General features: G+C 42.8%; 1 protein-coding gene across 4 annotated transcripts in view; it reads right to left on the bottom strand.

Moving 5' to 3' along the window:
- The window catches only part of MOB3B (MOB kinase activator 3B), a 158,648-nt gene that overhangs the window by 85,042 nt on the left and 50,773 nt on the right, over positions 1-22,833 (bottom strand). For all 4 annotated transcript variants that reach the window (XM_030567647.1, XM_030567648.1, XM_030567650.1 and 1 more), the window contains one exon: positions 10,792-11,371. In XM_030567647.1, coding sequence (XP_030423507.1) covers positions 10,792-11,209 — 418 coding nt within the window. In that variant the 5' untranslated portion in view covers positions 11,210-11,371. The remainder of the gene's footprint in view (positions 1-10,791; positions 11,372-22,833) is intronic.

Genomic DNA, 22,833 nt, shown 5'->3' with positions numbered 1-22,833 from the left:
CCCTTAAAACCAGTCAAATTTAATCGAGAATTAAATCCTTGGTATTTTGTTTTTGTATGATTCAACAGTAGGGTTACAATTCTCTATTAAACTGTATAGAACAGCCGCAAAACAAAGATTTTTATATTAATTCTATAGGATTTTCCCCAAAAGTTGTTACTGGAGCTGATCATGTGGGTCATTACTCTTTTTAACATTACCCAACAGCCTTAACATCATTGTCACTTCCATAACAACAAATGTGCTGTACCAAAGGCCAAAAAAAGGGTATGTGCAAGTGAGAGTGCAGGGATTATGGTGGGAAGAAGATCAAAGGGTGAGGAGGAAATGGACTATGAAACAAAGTTCTTCTTTAAACCAAATCCAACCTTGGCATAAACAGATGAGGAGCTAAAGCACAAGGGACTTTAACTTATACTCTCTTGTTAACTGCTTTCCTGCTCATTTGGAAAAGACTCATATTGCTACTGAAAAAGTAATCAACAATTGTAACTATTCTACAGACTTTTGGAACCATTCTATGTGACTTAATAGAGAATCACATCCCTGTCTTAAAATGCTCCTCAGCGATCCCTCGAGGTCGAGGACGATTCCTTTCACAGGTTTTATTTTTCATGGGTCCTTTGGTGACGGAGGAGTCCGATCCTTGAGCCACAGGCTCATTGGCACATGCTGCAGGTGGTGGTGGAAGACAGGGTTGGGCTGTGGTTGCTGCGTGACAACGGTCTTTCCTTTCTTTCCTGGCATTTTTCTGCAACCAGGGCAAGGCAATTTTCCTCAATAGTGGTGTCATAAACATATAGTTAAGGGTTAATGTCTCTTTTACCTGTAAAGGGTTAAGAAGCTCAGTAAACCTGGCTGACACCTGACCAGAGGACCAATGGGGGGACAAGATACTTTCAAATCTTGGTGGAGGGAAGTCTTTGTGCTCTTTGTTTTGGGGGTTGTTCGCTCTTGGGACTAAGAGGGACAAGACGTCAATCCAGGTTCTCCAAACCTTTCTGAATCAGTCTCTCATGTTTCAAACTTGTAAGTAATAGCCAGGCAAGGCGTGTTAGTCTTATTCTTGTTTTCTCAACTTGTAAATGTTCCTTTTTGCTGAGAGCATTTTACCTCTGTTTGCTGTAACTTTCAACCTAAGGCTGAATCTGATTACCCTGTAAAGTATTTTCCATCCTGATTTTACAGAGATGATTTTTACCTTTCTTTCTTTAATTAAAAGCTTTCTTTTTAAGAACTTGATTGATTTTTTCCTTGTTTTAGAATCCAAGGGGATTGGATCTGGACTCACCAGGAATTGGGGGGGGAATAGAGGGAGGGGAATGGTTAAATTCTCCTTGTGTTAAGATCCAAGGGGTTGATCGGTGTTCACCAGGAACTTGGTGAAAAAGCCTCTCAAGGCTGCCCAAGGAGGGGAAGGTTTTGAGGGGACAGGAAGTGATCCAGACACTGAAATTTCTGGATGGTGGCAGTGTTACCAGATCTAAGCTAATAATTAAGCTTAGAAGTGTCCATGCAGGTCCCCACATCTGTACCCTAAAGTTCAGAGTGGGAGAGGATCCTTGAGAAGTGGACAAGTCTTCACCAGTTATCCTTATCCTAAGCTGCTGTCTCCCAGTGTCTGGTGTTAATGCCACATCTCTTGATGTTTATCCTGAGAGTGTCTTTAAAGCGTTTCTTTTGGCCTCCCTATTTCCCTTCTCCTTTGGTGAGTTGGGTGCACAGAAGTTGTTTTGGTAGGCGTACATCAGGCATGCACACACAGTGCACGCTCCACCTCAGTTAGTGCTGGATAATCAGGGCCTCAACACTGTAGATGTTGGCCTCTCTAAGGACACTGACACTAGTGCAACAACTCTCCCACTTTATGTTGAGGATCTTCTGAAGAAAGAGCTGATGCTGGCATTCTAGGTTTTTCAGGAGTTTTCTGTGGGTTACTCAAGTCTCACAGCCACAGAGGAGAGTTGGGATTACCACTACTTTATAAACTAAAAGTCTAGTGTGTTCTGATGTTGTGATGGTTGAACACCCACCTGGCGAGACAGTCTGCCAGAAGCAAGGCTGGAACTGCGGATTCTGTGCTGAATCTCAACATCTATGTCTGCCCTCTGTGAGAGACGGCAGCCAAGATAGGCAAAGTATTCTACATTTTCCAGTTCTTCTTTATGAATGTAGATCTTCCTTGCTGGGTCTCATGATTGACCAGGCACAGGCTGGTGGAGAACTTTCGTTTTGCCGATGTTCAGAGTTAGCCCTAGGCTTTCGTAAGCTTCAGAGAAGCAATTAAGGGCTATTTGAAGATGCTCCTTTGAGTGTTCAACTACAGCATTAATCATCTGCATACCAGAGTTCGGTTATTGTTGCCAATATTATTTTAATTCTGGCACGGAGATGAGAAAGGTTGAAGAGGTTGCCATCAATTCGATATTGGATGCCAATGCCCTGTGGTAGAAGGTATTGGGTTAATGTTTTCATAGATGCTAAAAAAATGGACAAAAGGGTGCGTGCCAGTATACAACCTTTTTTTATGCCAGTTCGGATGACAAAGGGCTCAGAGGTAGACACTGTCATAAACAGATAGTTACGGGTTAATGTCTCTTTTACCTGTAAAGGGTTACAGGCAATGAACCTGGACCACCTGACCAGAGGACCAATCAGAAGACAAGATACTTTCAAATCTCGGTGGAGGGAAGTCTTTGTTTGTGCGTTTTCTTTGGCTGTTGTTCTCTCTGGGTTCTGAGAGGAACCAGACACGTAAGCCGAGTCCTCCAATCTTTCTGAAAAAATCTCTTCTGTTCTAATTTTTGTAAGTACCAGGAAAAAGGTGAGTTTAGTCTTTTGATTGTTTTCTGTATTTGCAAATGTGTATTTTGCTGGAAGTATTTTAAATTGTATTTTGCTGGGGGGAGGCTCCTCTCTAGTGTCTATAAGCTGAAAGACCCTATAACATTTACCATCTAAATTACAGTGACAACTTTTACTTTTTTTCTTTCTTTTATTAAAAGTTTTTTCTTTTTAAGACCTGATTGATTTTTCCCCCTTGTTGAGGCTCAAGGGAATTGAGTCTGTACTCACCAGGGAATTGGTGGGAGACAGGGAGAGAGAAGGGAGGGGGGGAGGAAGGTGGAATCCCTTTGTTTTAGATTCACGGAGCTTGAATCTGTATTACCTCTTGGGGAGGGGGAAAGAGGAGGGGGCAAGGTGCACTCCTCTCTGTTTTTAGATTCAAGGAGTTGAATCACAGTGATCTTCCAGGGTAACTAAGGGAGGGAAAGCCTGGAAGAGGCAATGGTGGGGGAAAGGGTTTACTTTCCTTGTGTAAGATCCAGGGGGTCTGGGTCTTGGGGTCCTCTGGGAAGGTTTTGGGGGGACCAGAGTGTACCAGGCACTGTAGGTCTTGGTTGGTGGCAGCGCTACAAGATCTAAGCTGGTAATTAAACTTAGGGGGATTCATGCTGGTACCCCATCTTTTGGACGCTAAGGTTCAGAGTCGGTGATTTATACCATGACATGGTGTGCAGCGTTGGGATCAGAATCCAAAAGCCAGTGAGTTAAAAGCAAAAGCCAGTAAGATTATTATTTTTCTTTTTTCTCTGCTAGCTGCTTATAAACAGAGAGAAGGGGGGGGGGGAGGTTAAAACTACAGCCAGAACAATTTTTTTTTCTTTTCTCCTTTCTGGTTGTGCAGAGAGACTGCCTGAAGGCAAAGACATTAAGTTTAACTAGGGTCTTTTGTTAAACAAAAGAACTCCAACTGTGAGTCAGCTACACCAACAAAACACATTTGCAAATGAAAGGGTTTTTTCTTTTTTTCTAACTCAACGGGAAAAACTAGTTAGGAAGTGTTAAAAAGTCTGTTGCCAAGCAACCCTGAGCTGCAGCATTTCAGGTACTGAGCAGCAGGGAGCAACCAGCACAAGAACAGACACACTGCACAGGATGGAGGCAGTCATCTGGTCCTGGAGGAGTCTTACAATGGTGATAAATTTGCTTGGGCAGCCAAACTTTGACATGATTTTCAACAGAGCCTCACAGCTGACAGAGTTGAGGCTTTGGTAAGATCAAAAGAGGCCATATACAACTCCTGGCGTTGGTTAAAAAGAAACTATACAAACCCTACTGAATGTCTGTTAGGATCCCTGGTTTCACCCATATGACATTCTACAGAACTTTTCCCATAGGATACTATACCACTCCCTCACCTCTCAGGCCTGATTGATGCCAGGATCTGGAAAGTGTTAGCTACCATGCATTAACGCTCTCGTGTACACAGGGTAGTGTACCTTTTAAGATGTGTTAAACTGATCAAGTGAAAGCCTAGGGAGGAGCCTCAGTTTTAACACGGCATTGGCTACAATAGGCTGTTAATATGTGTTAGCTAACACCTTCCAAACTCTAGTTTAGACAAGGCCTCAAGCATAAGTAACTTTGCACTTCCACTGAATGCCAAATTGGTGCTCCTTTAGTTCTTATCCAGTTTCTCATCAATTTATACCCAATGTGTAACTTACAGCACCACTTAAATAACTTATCAGTGCTGGAACTATGATGCAGAAGTTCTTGCCTCCCAGCCCGTGTTCAATCTACCAGAACTTACCGTCTCTCATATGGAATTCTGATTTCAAGTTATGTGCTTGATGCAAAGTCACTTGGTGAAGTTCTCTGGGTTTTGTTATGCAGGAAGTCAGACAAGATGATAACTGTCCCTTCTGGCCTTAAAAATCTATGAAACTGAATATTTTTTTCAGTGACTCTTCGAAGAGAAACATTTCTCCATCAAAATCTAAATGAAAAATAATTATGCCCAATGTAAGGCTCCACCGGGTGGGGGAGAACCACCATTGGTAATTTAATTCAATTTGTGCAGGAGTTGGGGCACACAATGTGCACATCATCAAACTGCTGTTAGATTACCTAGTTTCCCTCCCAGCACTGTCTACACACAGCATATTGTAATTAATTGCTCTCAAAGATGAAAACTGCAACTCACCAAAAACTGCAATTGTTCCCAGGATCTACTATTTCCTGATCCTCAAATATAAAAATGTTCACCATGCCTTTTACCTGCTGACCAAAGATCATACAGAGGGGAGGGGGAAAAAGAAAAAAAACTGGATGGTCCAAGAGATACATAAGAGGGTATGGAGTCTTTGGTTGCTAAGTCATCAATCTGAATCCAGCATGGGTAGACAGTCACTGAAAGTTGGTGCCACACAATGGTTTTTGAGGGCCTACAAGATGAGCTGGTCTCTACTGGAGAGAAGTGCAGTAGTGATAGGCTTCAGCAGCCAAACCTCAGCTGAAAATTATATCCTGGGTTATCTACCAACTAACCTGGGTTTAACTCTCACAAAGACCGGTTCTTCAGGGCTGCAATCAGCCAAGCACGAGTTTACCAAAAGGAAAGAACAGGCTTATGTCCAGAATAGAGCAGCGGTATTCAGACATGTCTGACTTATTGCCATAAAGAGCAATGACACGAAGTCTACAAAACTTAAACCCCATTTCTAGATACAGTTGCATATAAAAAAAATTAATAATAAAAAAGTTGAGATGGTTCAAAACAGCCATTCCACCAAACCTTTTCTCATTTTCCCTCCACCGACTTCCCACCCTCCCTGCCTCTCCCTATTCATGTCCGTAGTCTCCTATTTTATTACTGTTATTCCCCCCCAACATTTTATGTTCATGTTGTCTGGCTTTGTGTTGCTTGGCCTTGCAGCTCTGACAAGTCATAAAATTGCATAATTCTAGAATTCCGCTGGCAGTCCCATGCAACGTGTGGTATTTGGAAACACATACAAGCTGGAAACCATTTAGCTTTTTGTACTTTTCACTGTCTGGTTTTTTTTTTTAAATTAGGAAAATCAAAAAATTACCAAAAAAATAAAAAACACCATCAAAACCAGTGTTGATGACCTTAACACAGTAGCCTTGAGTGGGCCCAGAGACTGAACTCTCTGTCACACTACAGATATAAATCCTATAGGCAAGGATTGAGGCATATGATCAGGGGAATGCAAGGAGCTTGAAATTTGTGGCTATATAATTTCAGTCTCTAGCAAAGCGGGGGAGCTGCAGTGCTTGTAGTCACTCGGCGGCGGTCCGGGTCTTCATCAGCATTTCGGTGGCAGGGGGCCCTTCAGTCGCTCTGCATCTTCAGCAGCACTGAAGGGCCCCCCGCCACCGAAATGCCGCCAAAGACCCGGAGCGACTGAAGGGCCTCTCGCTGCCGAAATGCTGCCAAAGACCCGGAGCGACTGAAGGGCCCCTCAGCGCCGAAATGCCACCGAAGACCCGGATCACCGCCGGGCCAGGGCTCGCGGGGCCCCTGAGGGGCCCAGGGCAAATTGCCTCCCCCCTCCCCCCCCCCCGGGCAACCCTGGGTCTCTAGAACTGTTAGCCTCGGACATGCTATAATCTCACTTCACAAAAATTCAAAAAAACTGAGAACAGGGGGGGAAAATTAAGGAAACTGCTCTTCACAGCAAGAGGCTATCACCACAAGAGACCTTTTAAGGCTTCACACTGTCAGAAGGATGTGTGCCTTATCTTCAGCCAAGTGGTTTTGTTAGCCACTCAGCACTCTGCTATCAGCACCTCCATTCCCATAGCAGGTCCTGCTCTCATCATCCAGTCATTCCTGTGTGTTAGCAACAGCAGATGCTAGCAGGAGGGAGGGAGGGAGAGAGAGAGAGAGAGACTGTGAGATCAGCAAATGAATGGCTAAGAATGACTGCAGAAAGCACAAAAGGAAATGGTCATAGACCACAGGAAACACACAGACTGACCCTAATGGGGGCCCAGGGATGAGAGTAAATATATACAGATGTCTGTGTTATAAATCAGTAACAATCTCATTTTAACTCACCCAGTTCCTAGTTACAGTTTCTTTAACCACAAAGGAAAGGAAAACACCCAAAACCGATACAAAAAGTAATCCAACAGGACAGGCCCTCCTGAAATTATTTTTCAACTCCTTCAAGTAGCTCTTCAGTAAAATCTGTGTTTAATAGCAATTATGGAAATCCTACTCTAAATAGTCTGCATGATGTATATAAAATTAAAGAGGGTGTTATTTAATAGGATTAGTTTTGGAAATGTGTACAGTTTTTATGGATTGCCATTACAAATCCCTCTCTGGATTCCCTTAGGTAAATTCACTTGCTAATGGAAACGGCAGCTCAAATCCTGTACAAAGGACACATGTTTTTTAAAGGAATGGGGGACTGTGCACTGCAGAGATGCACAGCTGTAAATTAATCCCTCCATTAACAGCCAGACTTTTACGATGCAAAGTTTATTTTTGCAGACCCTTTTCTCCCTCCTTTTTATGATCACAGAGGTAGCTGCAGCGTAAAGACAGCTTAAAAAGAAGTATAACAATGCTCGCTGTGCTTTAAAACTACTGCAGTAGCAACAATAGTGCATGGCACAGATAAACCTCTTTTGCTCAGATGTCCATTTGTAATCAATTTCAGTTGCTTCAAGGAATGAGCATTTAGAATTCCACTGTGATTAATTTTTCAGAATGAAAATAAGGAGAATCGAGATAATAGAAAAGAGAACACGCACAGGGGGCTGCGACTCAGACACAGCAACCAGGGCCAGATTTAGGGGCAGGCGATCCGCCTGGAGTGCTGTAAGGTATTCAAAAGTTTAACAAATAGAAGGGGGAGGCGCCAAACACACTCCTTGCCTGGGGCACAATTTGGTCCAGGGCCAGCTCCGGTAGCAACCATGGCACAGCAATGTCCCAAAGATTCTGTCTCATACAGTGAGGACAGTGAAAGGCAGAACATGGATGGAATGTGCCAGCTAAGCACAGCTATTATTCCAAGAGCTTTCCAAGCAATACATTAATTGTTGGGTGGCAATGATCTCCATTTTCCATATGTAGAAACTGAGGCACAGAAAAGTTTCCCAAAGTTTCCCAAGGAGTCACTAACTGATCTTGGAATGGAACCCAAAAGTTCTGATGCCTGAGCATCAGCTCTAACCTCTAAGGCAAAACTGACTCACATGGCAACACTTAGGTCCAAACTTTCACTGGGCTATGAACCTGGGGTCCCTAACTTGGGATGCGTAGGGCCTGATTTGCAGAGGTGGCAAGCATCTGTAACTCTTGTCCAAGTCAACTGATGCTCTGCATTTCTAAATGTCAGCACCTAAGTTCACTCACGTTGGGCATCCAAAATCTAAACCTTAACAACCAATCCAAATCATAAACTACTGCCTGCAGTCAACACTGCATGGTACTTATGTACAGATGTACTCAGAGCAGGAAATATGTCTGGTAAACTAAGAAAAAGGCATTATTATTCAATAATGCTTCAGTAGGGTATCCATAAAATCTCTTCCTGAAGTGCCTATGTCTCAGAGGTGTGTAACCATGTGTAAAAGCAGAAAAGAGTCAATTGTGTGAATGAGTGATGGAAATTAGTCTGTGAATTGGCACTGTGCTCTTTATAACTCACCCCACAAGTGATCTGCCTTCCTGGCCAAATTATCAAGATCCAGGTGGCATGGAGCTGCTCCACCATTACCTGAAATTCCGTGCCCAGTGCTATGGGGCAAGAAGCAGGTCAGGTCCCCCAGCTCACGTTACTGATGAAAGGTCTAGGCTGCACAAGCACAGTGATGTCAGCCTCATTTCACCATCCTTACTTCTGACAAACATCGACCAGTCCTGACCTACCCTCTCTTTCCTCACCTCCCAGTGGTGTGGAAGGGCTACCTACTGCTATCGCTCCCTTCTCCCTCTGATCACCACTGCCTCCTGCCCTCTACCTTTCACACTTGGCCAAAGTGCAGACCCACCAGAGGAGCAGCAGCACGTGTTAAATCCTCATTGAGTTTCACCATCCCACTCTGTCAATAGTGAAGCAAACAGGTCCATTTTGTGCTGTGCTCCCATGATGCCACTAGGACCGAGAGAGAGACTGAGCACTGGCCAATCCCACTTATATCAGAGCTGTGCTCGGCACCTCAGACTTTCAGAGCGATACAACGGGCAGCAGCCTCTTTCCCCTCCCAGATCTCTCTCTTCACCTGATGCAATACACAAACAGGAGACGGCTGCTGGGAGGAGGAAGCTGGCAGAGGGGTATTATGGATCCCCTTGTTTTGTTTGACTTTCATTTCGGAATGGACTGAAAATGACAGGACTTGGCACTTTCCCACAGAGCTCTGAGAGGTTCACTCTGGACTAGGCAGTGGGGAATCCACCTCCTAGACACCAGCTAACTGCTTTTATTAACAAAGAGGCTTTGGGAATTTAACAACAAAGTAGACAAGGATAACAAGATGATTCCTCTCATTGGACTAACAAATAATTCATTATTCACAAGCTTTCAGGACAAAATTTTCCTCCAGTCACCTCTTCCAAAGAAGGAGATTATTAGAGCTGAAAGCTGGGGTATTATAGATTTGTTGTTGGTTCAATAAAGCTGTCAACATGTTATCTGCCTCTCCCAAAGCAACAGAATTGACCATAAATATTTTCTGCACATATAAAAAAATGTCACTGATATTACCAAAGGGAAGTGAAACACTGCGACAGGCCATCACACAACCACAGTACAACAAAGCCCACATACATTTCAGTGACAGTTCAAAGGAGACCTGGAGAAATCAAAACCACTTCCGGCTGCCCATAAAATGAGGCACAGCTTCCTTTGAAACCTGCCTTCTTCCTGCTGTGCGATGAACTCGAGGAGTTTAGGTTACAGCCTGTAACCACCACCTTTCATACTGATGTGCAACGAGAGGAAAGGAATAAGGACAAGTCTCTGGAACACAAACCCACAACAAGTCTGCCCACCCACATGATGATCAGAGCTGGGCAGTAGGCAATCCAAAGGTCAGCAGAGCTTACTGATATTTGCAATCTCGCTGCATGTTCTCACCTCCTAACAAACCCTTCTAAACTATGCCAGCCTGAATAATCTTCTAACCACTTGATGTCAGTATCACCCTCCCGTTGCTACTCTACTTCAATCAAGCCAGATCTTTTCTGAACCTCACGCTGATAAACACAATCTTCCCTCATCCCTTAGGATAATCACACAGCTTTGAGATTTGCAACAAGTTAGAAATAATAAAAAGAAATTGTTAAATCAAAAACTCCTCTAAAGTGCAGTTCTACCTTGAAAAGTGACTAAGGAAAAATGTAGCATCCACAGTGAGCAGCAGCAGTCGCCGTCATAAAGACTTGGGCACAGACACGATTTGGAATTTTTTGCTTCCAGAGAGTAGTTGCTTGCTTTTCCCTCTCTTCTTCTTTTCATGGGGGATAGAAGAGGGGGCAAAGGGACCATGGATAACAGTCCACACTGTGATCCTGATTCTCCACTGTCTTGCACTGTGCACAGCCATTTCCACCTTAGCGAAGTGGATGTAAAATGCCACGATCAGTATTCTGATTAGGTAGCTTTTAATGCTCACTTTGTATAGGTGTCAATGGCTACTTAAGGTGCAAGGGAGGGAAGGTTCAGATAGGTTACTAGGGTATTGCTGCCTTTGCTGTTGCCACCCCTAAATAATTAAGCTAAGTGGCTTACCAGGGATGAGTGGCTAGGCGGAAAAGATTTTAAATATTTTTTTTTTAAAAAGCAAGCTAACTTCATCTTTTGACATGCTACTCCTGTGGAATGCCTGACACCTCCTCAGCAGCACTCCAGTGTCTAACACTCTGAATTCAAGAGCCATTACTATTAGGAAAAGAAATGGAGCATTCCAGGCACACAGAGTGAAATACGGTTTGTGGTTCTAGGCTTTGCTTGGACTCACCCACACTAGTAGGGAATATGTCCTCATTGTTGATTTGCACCTCGATCCAGTCCATGAGAAGGTTCATATACTGGGGTGCTGGCAGTGCAGTGGGCTTCTTGTACTTCAAGTCATCCTGCCACCGGTACTCATACTTAGGGCCCCCAGACATCACCGGGCAGGTCCTCTCTGTGCAGAACTCACAGATAGTTCCATAGATCAGGTTGATCCTGTTGAAAAAGTCAACCACGTGAACTGCCACCCAATCATTTAGGTCTTCTCCATTGGGAAGCTGCACAGCTGCTTTCAGGTCCACTCCTGAGTTCAGCGAGGCCTGTGCTCGTTTATGGAGCTCAAACCTCTGGGTCCCAGGTTCAAATTTGCGTTTGGGACGGAAGGTCTTGTCCTTATTAAAAACTTGCTTGAGGGCTATGGACATGTCTGGTAATTTTCTGCCCTCTAGCAACTGGTGAAGATTTAACGTATATATCCAAAGCGAAGACTTTCCTGTCGCAGGTCCCACTCTCGTCACACAAATTGTTGTTAATGTCTATGCAGTCCACCAGTTCTTCCTCTTGAAAGCCCAGAAGACCTCATGTTCCTAAAGACATGGAAAGGTATGTTAGTGTTAAGCCCAGTTCTGGCCTTATCAATTTGCTACTGTTTTATCATCACACTCACAACCACGAGAAACATATTTTTAGGGAGCTGAAAAGCAAATTTCCAAAAGAGATCACCCAAAATTTTCAAAAGTGACCAGGTATTTTGAGTGCCTCCATTTTTTAGTGCCCATTGTGAGAACCCTTAAAAGGGTCTGATCTTCAGCATGCCCTAAATACCCGGCCACTTTAAAATGTCTCAAGTTGAGCACCCAAATCCTGAGGCCCTCAAAATCACTAGTCACCTGCAAAAGGGGAACAAAACATGTCATTTATAATACATTCTCAGGCTCTTATTGCATCCATAATTTGGGAACATCCCTTTTAGTTGCGCTTAATTTTACAGTGATCAAGTCTCCTTTATTTATAAATGTAACCAAGAGTCATACTGCATCTCAGCTGTGGTGTCTAATTGTTCATAAACAACACACAGTATTGATACAATATCTTAATTATAAATCCACACTCTCCTTTCTGTGTTTATAGATTACAAGTATGTTTTTCCAGTATTTGCTGAACTCTGTATTTTTAATTAGTTAACCTAATCATTGTACATATACTATAGGATTTAATGGGATGAAATCTATACAACTGTATAGAAATAATTCTTAAAATGTGTAGAATAAATAGAGAATAACATCCTTTATATTGCTCCTTTGAACTCTTCTGTGTAACTCTACAGCAGTCTTAATTTTCTATTAAATTCTATAGTGTGGTTTAAAAAAAATAATCTATGAAAAGATTGTCACTTTCTAGAAAATTCTATAGGACTTCTCCACAAGGGAATGCTACACATATTGGTCCCCAACAGTTTGTGGTGTGTTTTCTGAATAGGTCTGACAGGACACCATTTATGGTTTTCATAGTTAGTCTGTCTGAGGGAGAAATTATTCCTTCCATAACTGTGTTCTGTGTATGTGTGCCCAGGGATTATCATCATAAGTAAATGAAGCATACTAACAGCTGATGTGGTGGTTAGTGGCTAGTTTAATGGGAGTTTTTCTTGAGAAACAACTAAGGGCTTTACGACTAAATCTCTAGAGAGGGGGCACTTCATGCAGAGTGTTATTCAAATACAATAAAAGGTTTCAAATATGCATAGAACTATAAAAATCTAGTACCATTAACTTCTATTGAATTTTCTTTAGGGGATTATGCTGCTCCACTGTTTTCCTCAAGACATAGACACAAACACACACAAAAATTCTGCTAGACCACACGTGCAAAGCACTAAATCTACATTCTTCTGAAAATTACCTCCCAGGCTTTTGCCAACTGGGTAGGAGGAGAAAGGAAATACCCTCCCCCAACTTTCTAACAACACAAGATACCAACACAGACCTCGACAGACAGTAACGTGGTATGCGAGGCATCCTCTCCATAATAGAACATTTATACCCATAAAGAAAACAAAAATAGTCAGAGATTGGCATCCTGCCAATTTGTCAGCAAGAGCATCTAAGCAACACTGGCACACCCCTGTGCTGCTGCTGGCACATCCTTGCACTGCAGGGGGACAGGGGACCACAAACAGGGCCGTCTGAGAGGGCGTTTTTGGGAGGGAGTCCTAATATAATCCCTATGGTTAGGAACGGCCACATCGCCAGTGCCAACACTGCTCCTGTCTCCTCCACCTGTATCCAGACAGACAGCCTGACCATGGATGCCTCTACCCAGATCTTGGTGTGGATTTGTGGAGTTTGTGGTCAGGCAGGCTGGGGGGACCATCCAGTGTGAAAGGTGCCTGCTGGTGGAATCTCTCAGGAAGCAGGTGGGAGAGCTACAGGAGGAGGTGGCTAGGCTGAGGAGCATCCGTGCCCACGAGGAATTCCTTGAGAACATTCATATGGAGACATCCAAGGCTGAGGGAGCTATCCAGCTAGAGAGGACTGCTGTTAAACTACTAGGAGAGGAGGATCTCTCTCAGTCACAGGGAGGACACTGGTTGCTGGTTACTCCTGGCAGCAGGCAGTGCTCCACCCCTATTCCCAACCCACCCACCATGGTGATGGAAAACTGATATGTTGCCCTGGCAACGAGCAATGAAGAATTATTCCCAAAAGTGGATGAGGAGAAGCCATGTACCCCCAAGGCTGGGAGGATCACAGCCACCACTCCCACAAGTGACTACAGGGCTCTGGGAGTAAGGGTGAGGGAGCTGGGAGCGCAGGTGGTGTTCTCTTCAATCCTATCAGTCAAGGGTAGAGGCCCAGGCAGAGACAGATGCATCCTGGAGGTGAATGCCTGGCTGCAAAGATGATGTCGCCAGGAGGGTTTCAGCTTCCTTGACCATAGGATGCTGTTTCAGGAAGAAGGACTGCTAAACAGAGATGGTGTCCACCTATTGAGGAAAGGGAAAAGCATATTTGGATATTAACCTAGCGAGGAGGGCTCTAAACCAGGTTTGAAGGGGGCAGGTGACCAAAGCCCACAGATAAGTCAAAAACATGGAGATTTGGGAGAAGGGTTGGAATTTGGGAGGAGCATGGGCTGTTATAGCAGGAATAAAGGAGAGAAGACAGAACTGGGGGAGGAAATCAAATCAGTATCTTGTATACAGTATCACACTGTTGACTCATGGACCACAAGCTTAATATGAGTCAACAGTGTGATACTGTTGCAAAAAAAGCAAACGTGATTCTGGGATGCATTAACAGGTGTGTTGTAAACAAGACACGAGAAGTCATTCTTCCGCTCTACTCTGTGCTGGTTAGGCCTCAACTGGAGTATTGTGTCCAGTTCTGGGCACCGCATTTCAAGAAAGATGTGGAGAAATTGAAGAGGGTCCAGAGAAGAGCAACAAGAATGATTAAAGGTCTTGAGAACATGACCTATGAAGGAAGGCTGAAGGAACTGGGTTTGTTTAGTTTGGAAAAGAGAAGACTGAGAGGGGACATGATAGCAGTTTTCAGGTATCTAAAAGGGTGTCATCAGGAGGAGGGAGAAAACTTGTTCACCTTAGCCTCCAATGATAGAACAAGAAGCAATGGGCTTAAACTGCAGCAAGGGAGATTTAGGTTGGACATTAGGAAAAAGTTCCTAACTGTCAGGGTAGTTAAACACTGGAATAGATTGCCTAGGGAAGTTGTGGAATCTCCATCTCTGGAGATATTTAAGAGTAGGTTAGATAAATGTCTATTAGGGATGGTCTAGACAGTATTTGGTCCTGCCATGAGGGCAGGGGATTGGACTCGATGACCTCTCGAGGTCCCTTCCAGTCCTAGAGTCTATGAGTCTATACAGACATCTTAATGTGAGAAGTATGGGGAATAAGCAGGAAGAACTTGAAATGCTAGTAAATAAACAACTATGGCATAGTTGGCGTCACAGACTTGGTGGGATAATACCCATGACTGGAATATTGATATAGAAGGGTACAGCTTGCTCAGGAAGGCTAGGCAGGGAAAAAAGGGAGTAGGTGTTGCCTTATATATTAAAAATGTATATACTTGGACTGAGGTTAAGATGGAAATAGGAGACAGACTTGTTAAAAGTCTCTGGGTAAGGATAAAAAACAATGGTGATGTCATGGTAGTGGGCTACTGCAGACCACCAACCACGAAGAAGAGGTGGATAAGGCTTTTTTTTTTTTAACAACTAACAAAATCATCCAAAGCACAGGACTTGGTGGTGATGGCAGACTTCAACTACTCAGCCATCTGTTGGGAAAATAACACACCAGCGCACAAATTATCCAACAAGTTCTTGGAATATATTGGAGACAATTTTTTATTTCAGAAGGTGGAGAAAGCTACTAGGGGAGAGGTTGTTCTAGATTTGATTTTGACAAATAGGGAGGAAATGGTTGAGAATTTGAAAGTGGAAGACAGCTTGGGTGAAAGAGATCATGAAATGATACAGTTCACAATTCTAAGGAATGGTAGGAGGGCGAACAGCAAAATAAAGACAATGGATATCAAGAAGGCAGATTTTAGCAAACTCAGGGAGTTGGTAATAAGATCCCATGGGAAGCAAGTCTAGAGGGAAAAACAATTGAAGACAGTTGGCAGTTTTTCAAAGAGACATTATTAAGGACACAAGAGCGAACTATCCCACTGCGTTGGAAAGTCAGGAAGTAAGGCAAGAGGCCACCCTGGCTAAATCAGGAGATCTTCAATAATCTAAAAATCAAAAAAGAGTCCTACAGAAAGTGGAAACTAGATCAAATTACAAAGGATGAATATAAACAAATAACACAACTATGTAGGGACAAAATTAGAAAGGCCAAGGCACAAAACGAGATCAAACTAGCTAGAGATGTAAAGAGTAACAAGAAAACATTCTACAAATATATTAGAAGCATGAGGAAGATCAAGGACAGGGTAGGCCCATTAACTCAATGAGGAGGGAAAAATTACAGAAAATGTGGAAATGGCAGAGGTGTTTAATGACGACTTTGTTTTGGTTTTCACCAAGAAGATTGGTGGTGATTCGACATCTAACATAGTGAAGGCCAGTGAAAATGAGGTAGGATCAGAGGCTAAAATAAGGAAAGAACAAGTTAAAAATTACTTAGACAAATTAGATGTCTTCTGCTGAAATGCATCCTAGAATATTCAAGAAGCTGACCGAGGAGATATCTGAGCCATTAGTGATTATCTCTGAAAAGTCAGGGAAGATGGGAGAGATTCCAGTAGACTGGAAAAGGGCAAATATAGTGCCCATCTATTAAAAGGGAAATAAGGACAATCCGGGGAATTACAGACCAGTCATCTTAACTTCTGTACCCGGAAAGATAATGGAGCAAATTAAGCAATCGATTTGCAAACATCTAGAAGATAATAAGGTGATAAGTAACAATCAGCATGGATTTGTCAAGAACAAATCTTGTCAAACCAACCTGATAGCTTTCTTTGACAAGGTAACAAACCTTGTGGATAAGGGGGACGCGGCAGACGTGGTATATCATATATCTTGACTTTCGTAAAACTTTTGATACTGTCTCGCATGGCCATCTCATAAACAAACTAGGAAAATGCAACCTAGATGGAGCTACTATAAGGTGGATATTAAACTGGTTGGAAACCACTCCCAGAGAGTAGTTATAAATGGTTCACAGTCATGCTGGAAGAGCATAATGAGTGGGGTTCTGTTCAATATCTTCATCAATGATTTAGATAATGGTATAGAGAGTACACTTATAAAGTTTGCAGACGATACCAAGCTTGATGGGGTTGCAAGTGTTTTGGAGCATAGGATTAAAACTCAAAATGATCTGGACAAACTGGAGAAATAGTCTGAAGTAAATAGGATGAAATTCAATAAGGACAAATGCAAAGTGCTCCACTTAGGAAGGAACAATCAGTTGCACGCATACAAAATAGGAAATCACTGCATAGGAAAGAGTACTCTGGAGAGGGATCTGGGGGGGGTCACAGTGGATCACAAGCTAAATATTGCGTAATGCTATTGCAAAAAAAGCAAACATCATTCTGGGATGTATTATCAGGAGTATTGTAAGCAAGACATGAGAAGTAATTCTTCCACTCTACTCCACACTGATTAGGCCTCAACTGGAGTATTGTGTCCAGTTCTGGGAGCCACATTTCAGGAAAGATATGGACAAATTGCAGAAAGTCCAGAGAAGAGCAACAAAAATTACTAAAAGTCTAGAAAACATGAATTATGAGGGAAGATTGAAAAAAGTTTAGTCTGAAAAAGAGAAGACAGAGGGAACATGATAACAGTTTTCAAGTACATAAAAGGTTGTTACAAAGAGGAAGAAGAATAGTTCTTCATAACCTCTGAGGATAGGAGAAGCAGAAATGGGCTTAAACTGCAGCAAGGGTGGTTTAGGTTGGACATTAGGAAAAACTTCCTGTCAGGGTGGTTAAGCACTGGAATAAATTGCCTAGGAAGATCATGGAATCTCCATCACTGGAGATTTTTAAGAGCAGGTTAGACAAACACCTGTCAGGAATAGTCTAGATAATACTTAGTCCTGCAGGGGACTGGACTAGAGGACTTCTGGAGGCCCCTTCCAGTCCTAAGAGCCTATGATACATGGATCATGGGTTGACAGACAGTTTCCCAGTGGCATCCAAGTCAGTGGAGAGTGATGGATAAAACTGTCCAGGTTTCATGCTCAACACACTTCTTGAAGCGATGTTAAATCAAGACCCAGATAAGCCTCCAGGCAGGATAAGGAAAAAAGAAAGCTAAATGCAACTGGCTTTGTAACTCTTTAGCTAAGGACAAAGCTATGGAAGTTTAGAAAACAGCTTCCCAAGAGAGTTTAATGATGCTAAGCCACATCAGCTGCAGCTCACCCATGCTAAGCAGCATTGGGCTGTGTCGATATTTGGATGGGAGACTCTCAAGGAAGAGTCAAGTGCTGTGGGAAGTTGCATTAATAATTCATTTGATGACATGCTCCCCTCTGAGCCAGCACTGAGCCAGTATCCCAGCACAAAGTTAGGGAGTGACGTGCTACCAGATGTGCGCCAACTTTTGGGTGAAAAGCAAAATCAAGGTTACAACCACTTCAAGGAGCCCATTGTGCTTTCTGCAAGAGTAGATGTGCTAAACCCTGGCGTCCTAGCTCATTCCAACTCAGGTTATTATATTACACCCACATAAACGCCCAGGGCATTTCCATTCCAATATTCAGTTTTCCTTTCTGATCTGTTACATACACTACTAAGCAACTACTCATATTTAAAATGCTTTACAAACCTCAGGCCTGGTCCTGATCTCACTCACAGCAATAGGAGTTTGGCCACTGACTTCAACAAGAGCAGGATGAGGCTCTTGATCTATTTAAAATACAGGCTGAAAAAATCAGGCTGGGACATGAGCTGAGATAATTCTCAACGGGCTTATATTTCTATGAGAGACATTAGAGGAATTTTTCTGACGACACCTTTGTATTCCATGTAGTAAAACAGGTGCACAAGTAGCAAAATCAGTGAATTTACATTGGTGTAAAACTGGTGTAGCGGAGTGGAGAAAAAGGTCCAAATTATTCAGCATTGACAGAAAGAAAATTCATCTGTACCTGTCATCTCTGATCTTCGGAAGTCTTCTATATATCAAGAGCTACAGTTAAATTCTGCCCTTGGAAATGCATTTCTGATTCCCACTAAGCCAAACTCCACTCCAACTTACACAACTCCCACTAAACTCAATGGGCCAAACTCTGCCCTCAGATACACGCATGCTGCAGGAGGAAACTGTATATGAATAGCTAAAGGCAGTATTTAAACATGCGAGAGATGCCTGCACATGTCCAAAGCGCAGAATTTAGTGCTCAGTATTATGTGATATAAACCCAGGTGGTTCTTCATTCATCTCCCTGCCCCTTGATTCAATGTTAAAAAGTATAACTATTCACTGCCTTTGCAAGGCCAGACTCCGCATGTCAGATTCGTGGTCCATGTTCAGCGAAAGGTGATTTTGATCTCTGCTAAATGTGACTGAAGCAAGGAATGTGCAAAAGGCAGAAAACGCTATTTTCACTAAAAAGACTCATTTTCTCTCTTTTTTCCTCCCTCATGTGGAAGTGCATGGGAAAGAGCATCATCTGACTTCCACGGGATCTGTGGTGACCCAACTCATCTGAGATAATTCTGTGAGCCCTGCCTGCTGTGGGTTTCTGCCAGCTTATTAAACAGCCTCTTGACCCAAACAGCAGCACAGAAAGGAGAGCGTTTTCCTCTTGTGAAACAGCCAGCTTTCCCAGTTTTGTTACATTCCCTTTCCCCTCGTTAAAGCAACCAACTCCATTCGGTTTCCAGAATTTAACTTTTTTAAACTGAGTGCTCATGAAAGGCAAAACCTTAACAGCCCAGGAGAATGAAGCTTTCATATTGTTTACAGGCAAGGAAGGAGCAGTGTAAGCCACCCCACACTGCTTGCCAGGTTGCCTCAACTCCAGCCTGTAGGGATGGTCCCATGGATGAGTGGATAGTTTAGGCTGGGATTTCCAAAGGAGTCTATGGAGTGAGGCACCCAACTTGCAATGGAAGTCAATGGGATTTATGGAGACGTGCAACACTTTTAGGTTTAATTTGAAAATCCCAGCCAGAGTCTCTAGGCTCAGTCCAAGCCTAAAAACCTCCAGTGTCACTGCTCAGACTGCCATCAAAGGCTGCTAGTAGGGGTGGGGGTTAGGAGTGAGGTACAACATGAAATTGGAGTGAGACCACCAAGCCATTTCACACAGGCTACCCAACAGCCATTAAATGGCAACATATTTCAGCCACTATTGAACTACACTGGTACTTCGTGATGGCAGGTTCAACATCCCCTCTACAGTGTTGGGAATACAAACAAAATAAAAACTTGTTGGTGCTTCAGAATCTGACACTATAAACAAAGGGAAACAAACCCCTCAGTCTAATTTCCGGCAGCTTGAAGCACAAAAAGTAACATTAAAAAAAATTTTAAAGTCCTATTCCCAGCTGGTGTAAATCAGTCTGGCTCTGTTTACTGTTAATAGTGCAAGGCCAGTTTCCATCTGCTGAGGAGGAGTTCTCAGTTTTAATAGTCTGAAGTATTATTGGTAACAGATTACGTAAGCCATTTTGAGCCTGGCTTTCCTCTCGCTTATACCATTGTAACTGCATTGATGTCACTGTTACTCCCAATTTACATTAGTGTCAGCAGCAGCAGAACCGGGTCTATTATTTTTAAGAGCAATATCCTTTGAAAGAGATGCATCTCAGTTACCATCAGCTACCCAAGGGGTAGATTTGGATCTGAGGAATAATTCAGTTCAGTGAACTCCCCTTGCATGTTGACAAAGTGTTATCGGTGATGACACTAACTCTATTAGTGTTTGATAAGCATATGCTGAGATCTCACGAAGAAGAGGTGGGATCCCTACCAGCTTCACCAGTGGCACTATGGAAACAGAGGCTGCTCTCACTGCATCTACCACTCAAATATGGGATTTGGACAAACTCTGAAGCAGCTTTTAGTGAGAATATCAGACGGATAAAGGTCACAAAGGAGTATAAAACACTTCTTAACCACCCAGTCACCACAAAGAAATCCATGTACAAACATATTGTCTGAGTGACTAAGGACAAAAACATATCATGCCATTTGTGTAAACACTGTTAATTAAAATTGTACAATTCGACTGAGTTGTAATTGCAGTCAATAAAAAGAGGATACATTGTGCTTATGAATACACATAGTGTTTATACACATACCTTTCCTACAATGATGTCACAACACACTACAATCATTCACTAAGCCTCATCACGCCCCTGTGAGGCAGCCCAGTATTATCCCCATTTGACTGAGGAAGGAATTAGAGCAGGGCAAAGTGACTTGTCTAGCCTCTGTCACACAGTGAGCCTCCACTGGCACCAGAGTTGGCAATATACTCGAAAATTTCTCATCGCCAGCCCTAACGCTCTCCTCTGCTGTTCCAAACGCCATTCTCTGTCTTGAGTACTCTACTGGCCTGATTCAAAGCCCAAGGAAGCCAACAGAAATACATGTTGACCTTAAGGGGCTTTGGATCAAGTACTTTATACACCTTTCAAGTTCGGCCTCCTGCCTCCCTATCTGTTCAAGGAGCTACATTCATCCCTGGCGTAATTCCAGGATGTAATGGAGTTAAAGCAGGAAAGAATTTGGCCCACGAGTGTGTGTGTAAGTGCACATTTATAGCATCACCAGATTCCTATTTGCAAACCACAAGGTTTCACAAGCTAAAATGCATTCTCTGTTTGAAACATCTAAATGCAGCAAACCTATCAAATAAGAAAAACAAAGCGCTGTCCTGAATACATTTTTCCTGGTTATACAAGGGGGGAGGGGAGGGAGAGGTTGTCTCAGCAGCTAAAGACTAAAACATATCATGCCATTTATTTATATACTTTTAAGTAAAATTGTGCAATTTGAATTACACTCAAAAAACGACACACGTATCTATATCAGTGTAACGACATCACAGGGAACGAGACTCAACACAGGGAAAATTCCTGACTCATCTATAGTGTAGATCAGGCAACAGAGATTCATACAGCAGACATGGTTGTGCCTGTATTAAACTGTGTAGGTAACAAGAATCACAAAGGAAATCCTAATCCATTGGCAAAAGGGCCCTAAAATTGGCACACAAATATGTGTGGAGATCAATCATGCATGCAGGTTCTGACCAGCAACATCCCCTCTCTTCCTCCCCACCCACGTCAGACACACACACCCCTTCCACCCAGATTATTTGAGCTCCTGGCAACAACAGTAAAAGGTACAACATTGCCACTGCCAGACTAGGCATACATACAAATGCACAGACCGCACCTCTGGCCCCTCTACATGTCTTGTGGGGAGAGGGTTTGGGAGCAGGCAGATTCAAATGTTTTTTATTTTATGCTCCTCCACAATTTGTGTGACTACTTGGCAGCCAGTATATGCCTATACATAAAATATAAACACTGGAAGATTAATCCATCCAGTGAAAGAAAGCTGTCTGCGGTTTCAGGGCCAGATTCTGCAGGCATTTCCCATAGTATAAATCCCACTGAAGCCAGCGGAGTTCAGATTTGGTTCAAAGTTATTTTCATTAAGGGATTACAGGGTTTTTTTCACCCTGCATTTTTCCCTTCCTTCATAGCTGTTGGAAGGCTAACTTTAAATCCTTACATGACAACAAAAAAATCAACACTTCATCAAAGTGCTGACTGGAAATAAGCTTTTCCAAATGTTTAGAAGCGTTTGCCATGTAAACCAAAATCAGATTTGGAAGCAATAATGTGCATTCAATTCGATTTGTGCAAGGAAAAAAATGGGAAAATTGACTTTACTGACTTATCCCATTAGTTGCACGTTGTAGAATCATGCCCAGTGTAAGAGACCACAAGAACCCTCCCACAAAAAATATTTGATAATCTGTTGATCTGTGGAGAATTAAATTAATTCATATAAATGACACAAGATTTGAGTCTGCTCTTATTTAGACCAGTATAAAATCAGGAGACCAGTGATAGAAGATCCAAAATAGGGCCACAATATGTAGAACAAAATACTAAGGAATGTACAAGGAACTCCAGTATTTTATCTACTATGGACCCAATCCTGCAAATACCCACATGATTAACTTTACTTATGTGAGTAATCCCATTGACTAAAGTTACTCAAAGGTGTTTGTAAAATCAGGTCCTCAGTCCTGTAGCCCACCAGATCCACTACTAACCCATGCACAATGGGAGCAGCAGGGTTTCAAAAATGACATGCAAAACCCTGATACAAAAGCCTAATTAGCCTACACTCCCTGTGGATTACTGAAGAAACAAGGGGGAAAACACTACATAAATCCAAGGCAAATAATGACCAAATACAAATATACAGTATTAAGAAATTGGATGTGACTGGAGTATAGCTAGAAAACATCAGGTAAGCAAGATACGGCCCAACAAAGAGACAATAAATTCATTTATTCTGACTG

The sequence above is a fragment of the Gopherus evgoodei genome, chromosome 6 (assembly GCF_007399415.2).
Source record: "Gopherus evgoodei ecotype Sinaloan lineage chromosome 6, rGopEvg1_v1.p, whole genome shotgun sequence".
NCBI classification, from domain to species: Eukaryota; Metazoa; Chordata; order Testudines; family Testudinidae; genus Gopherus; species Gopherus evgoodei.
This window is presented reverse-complemented; position numbering and strand designations above follow the sequence as displayed.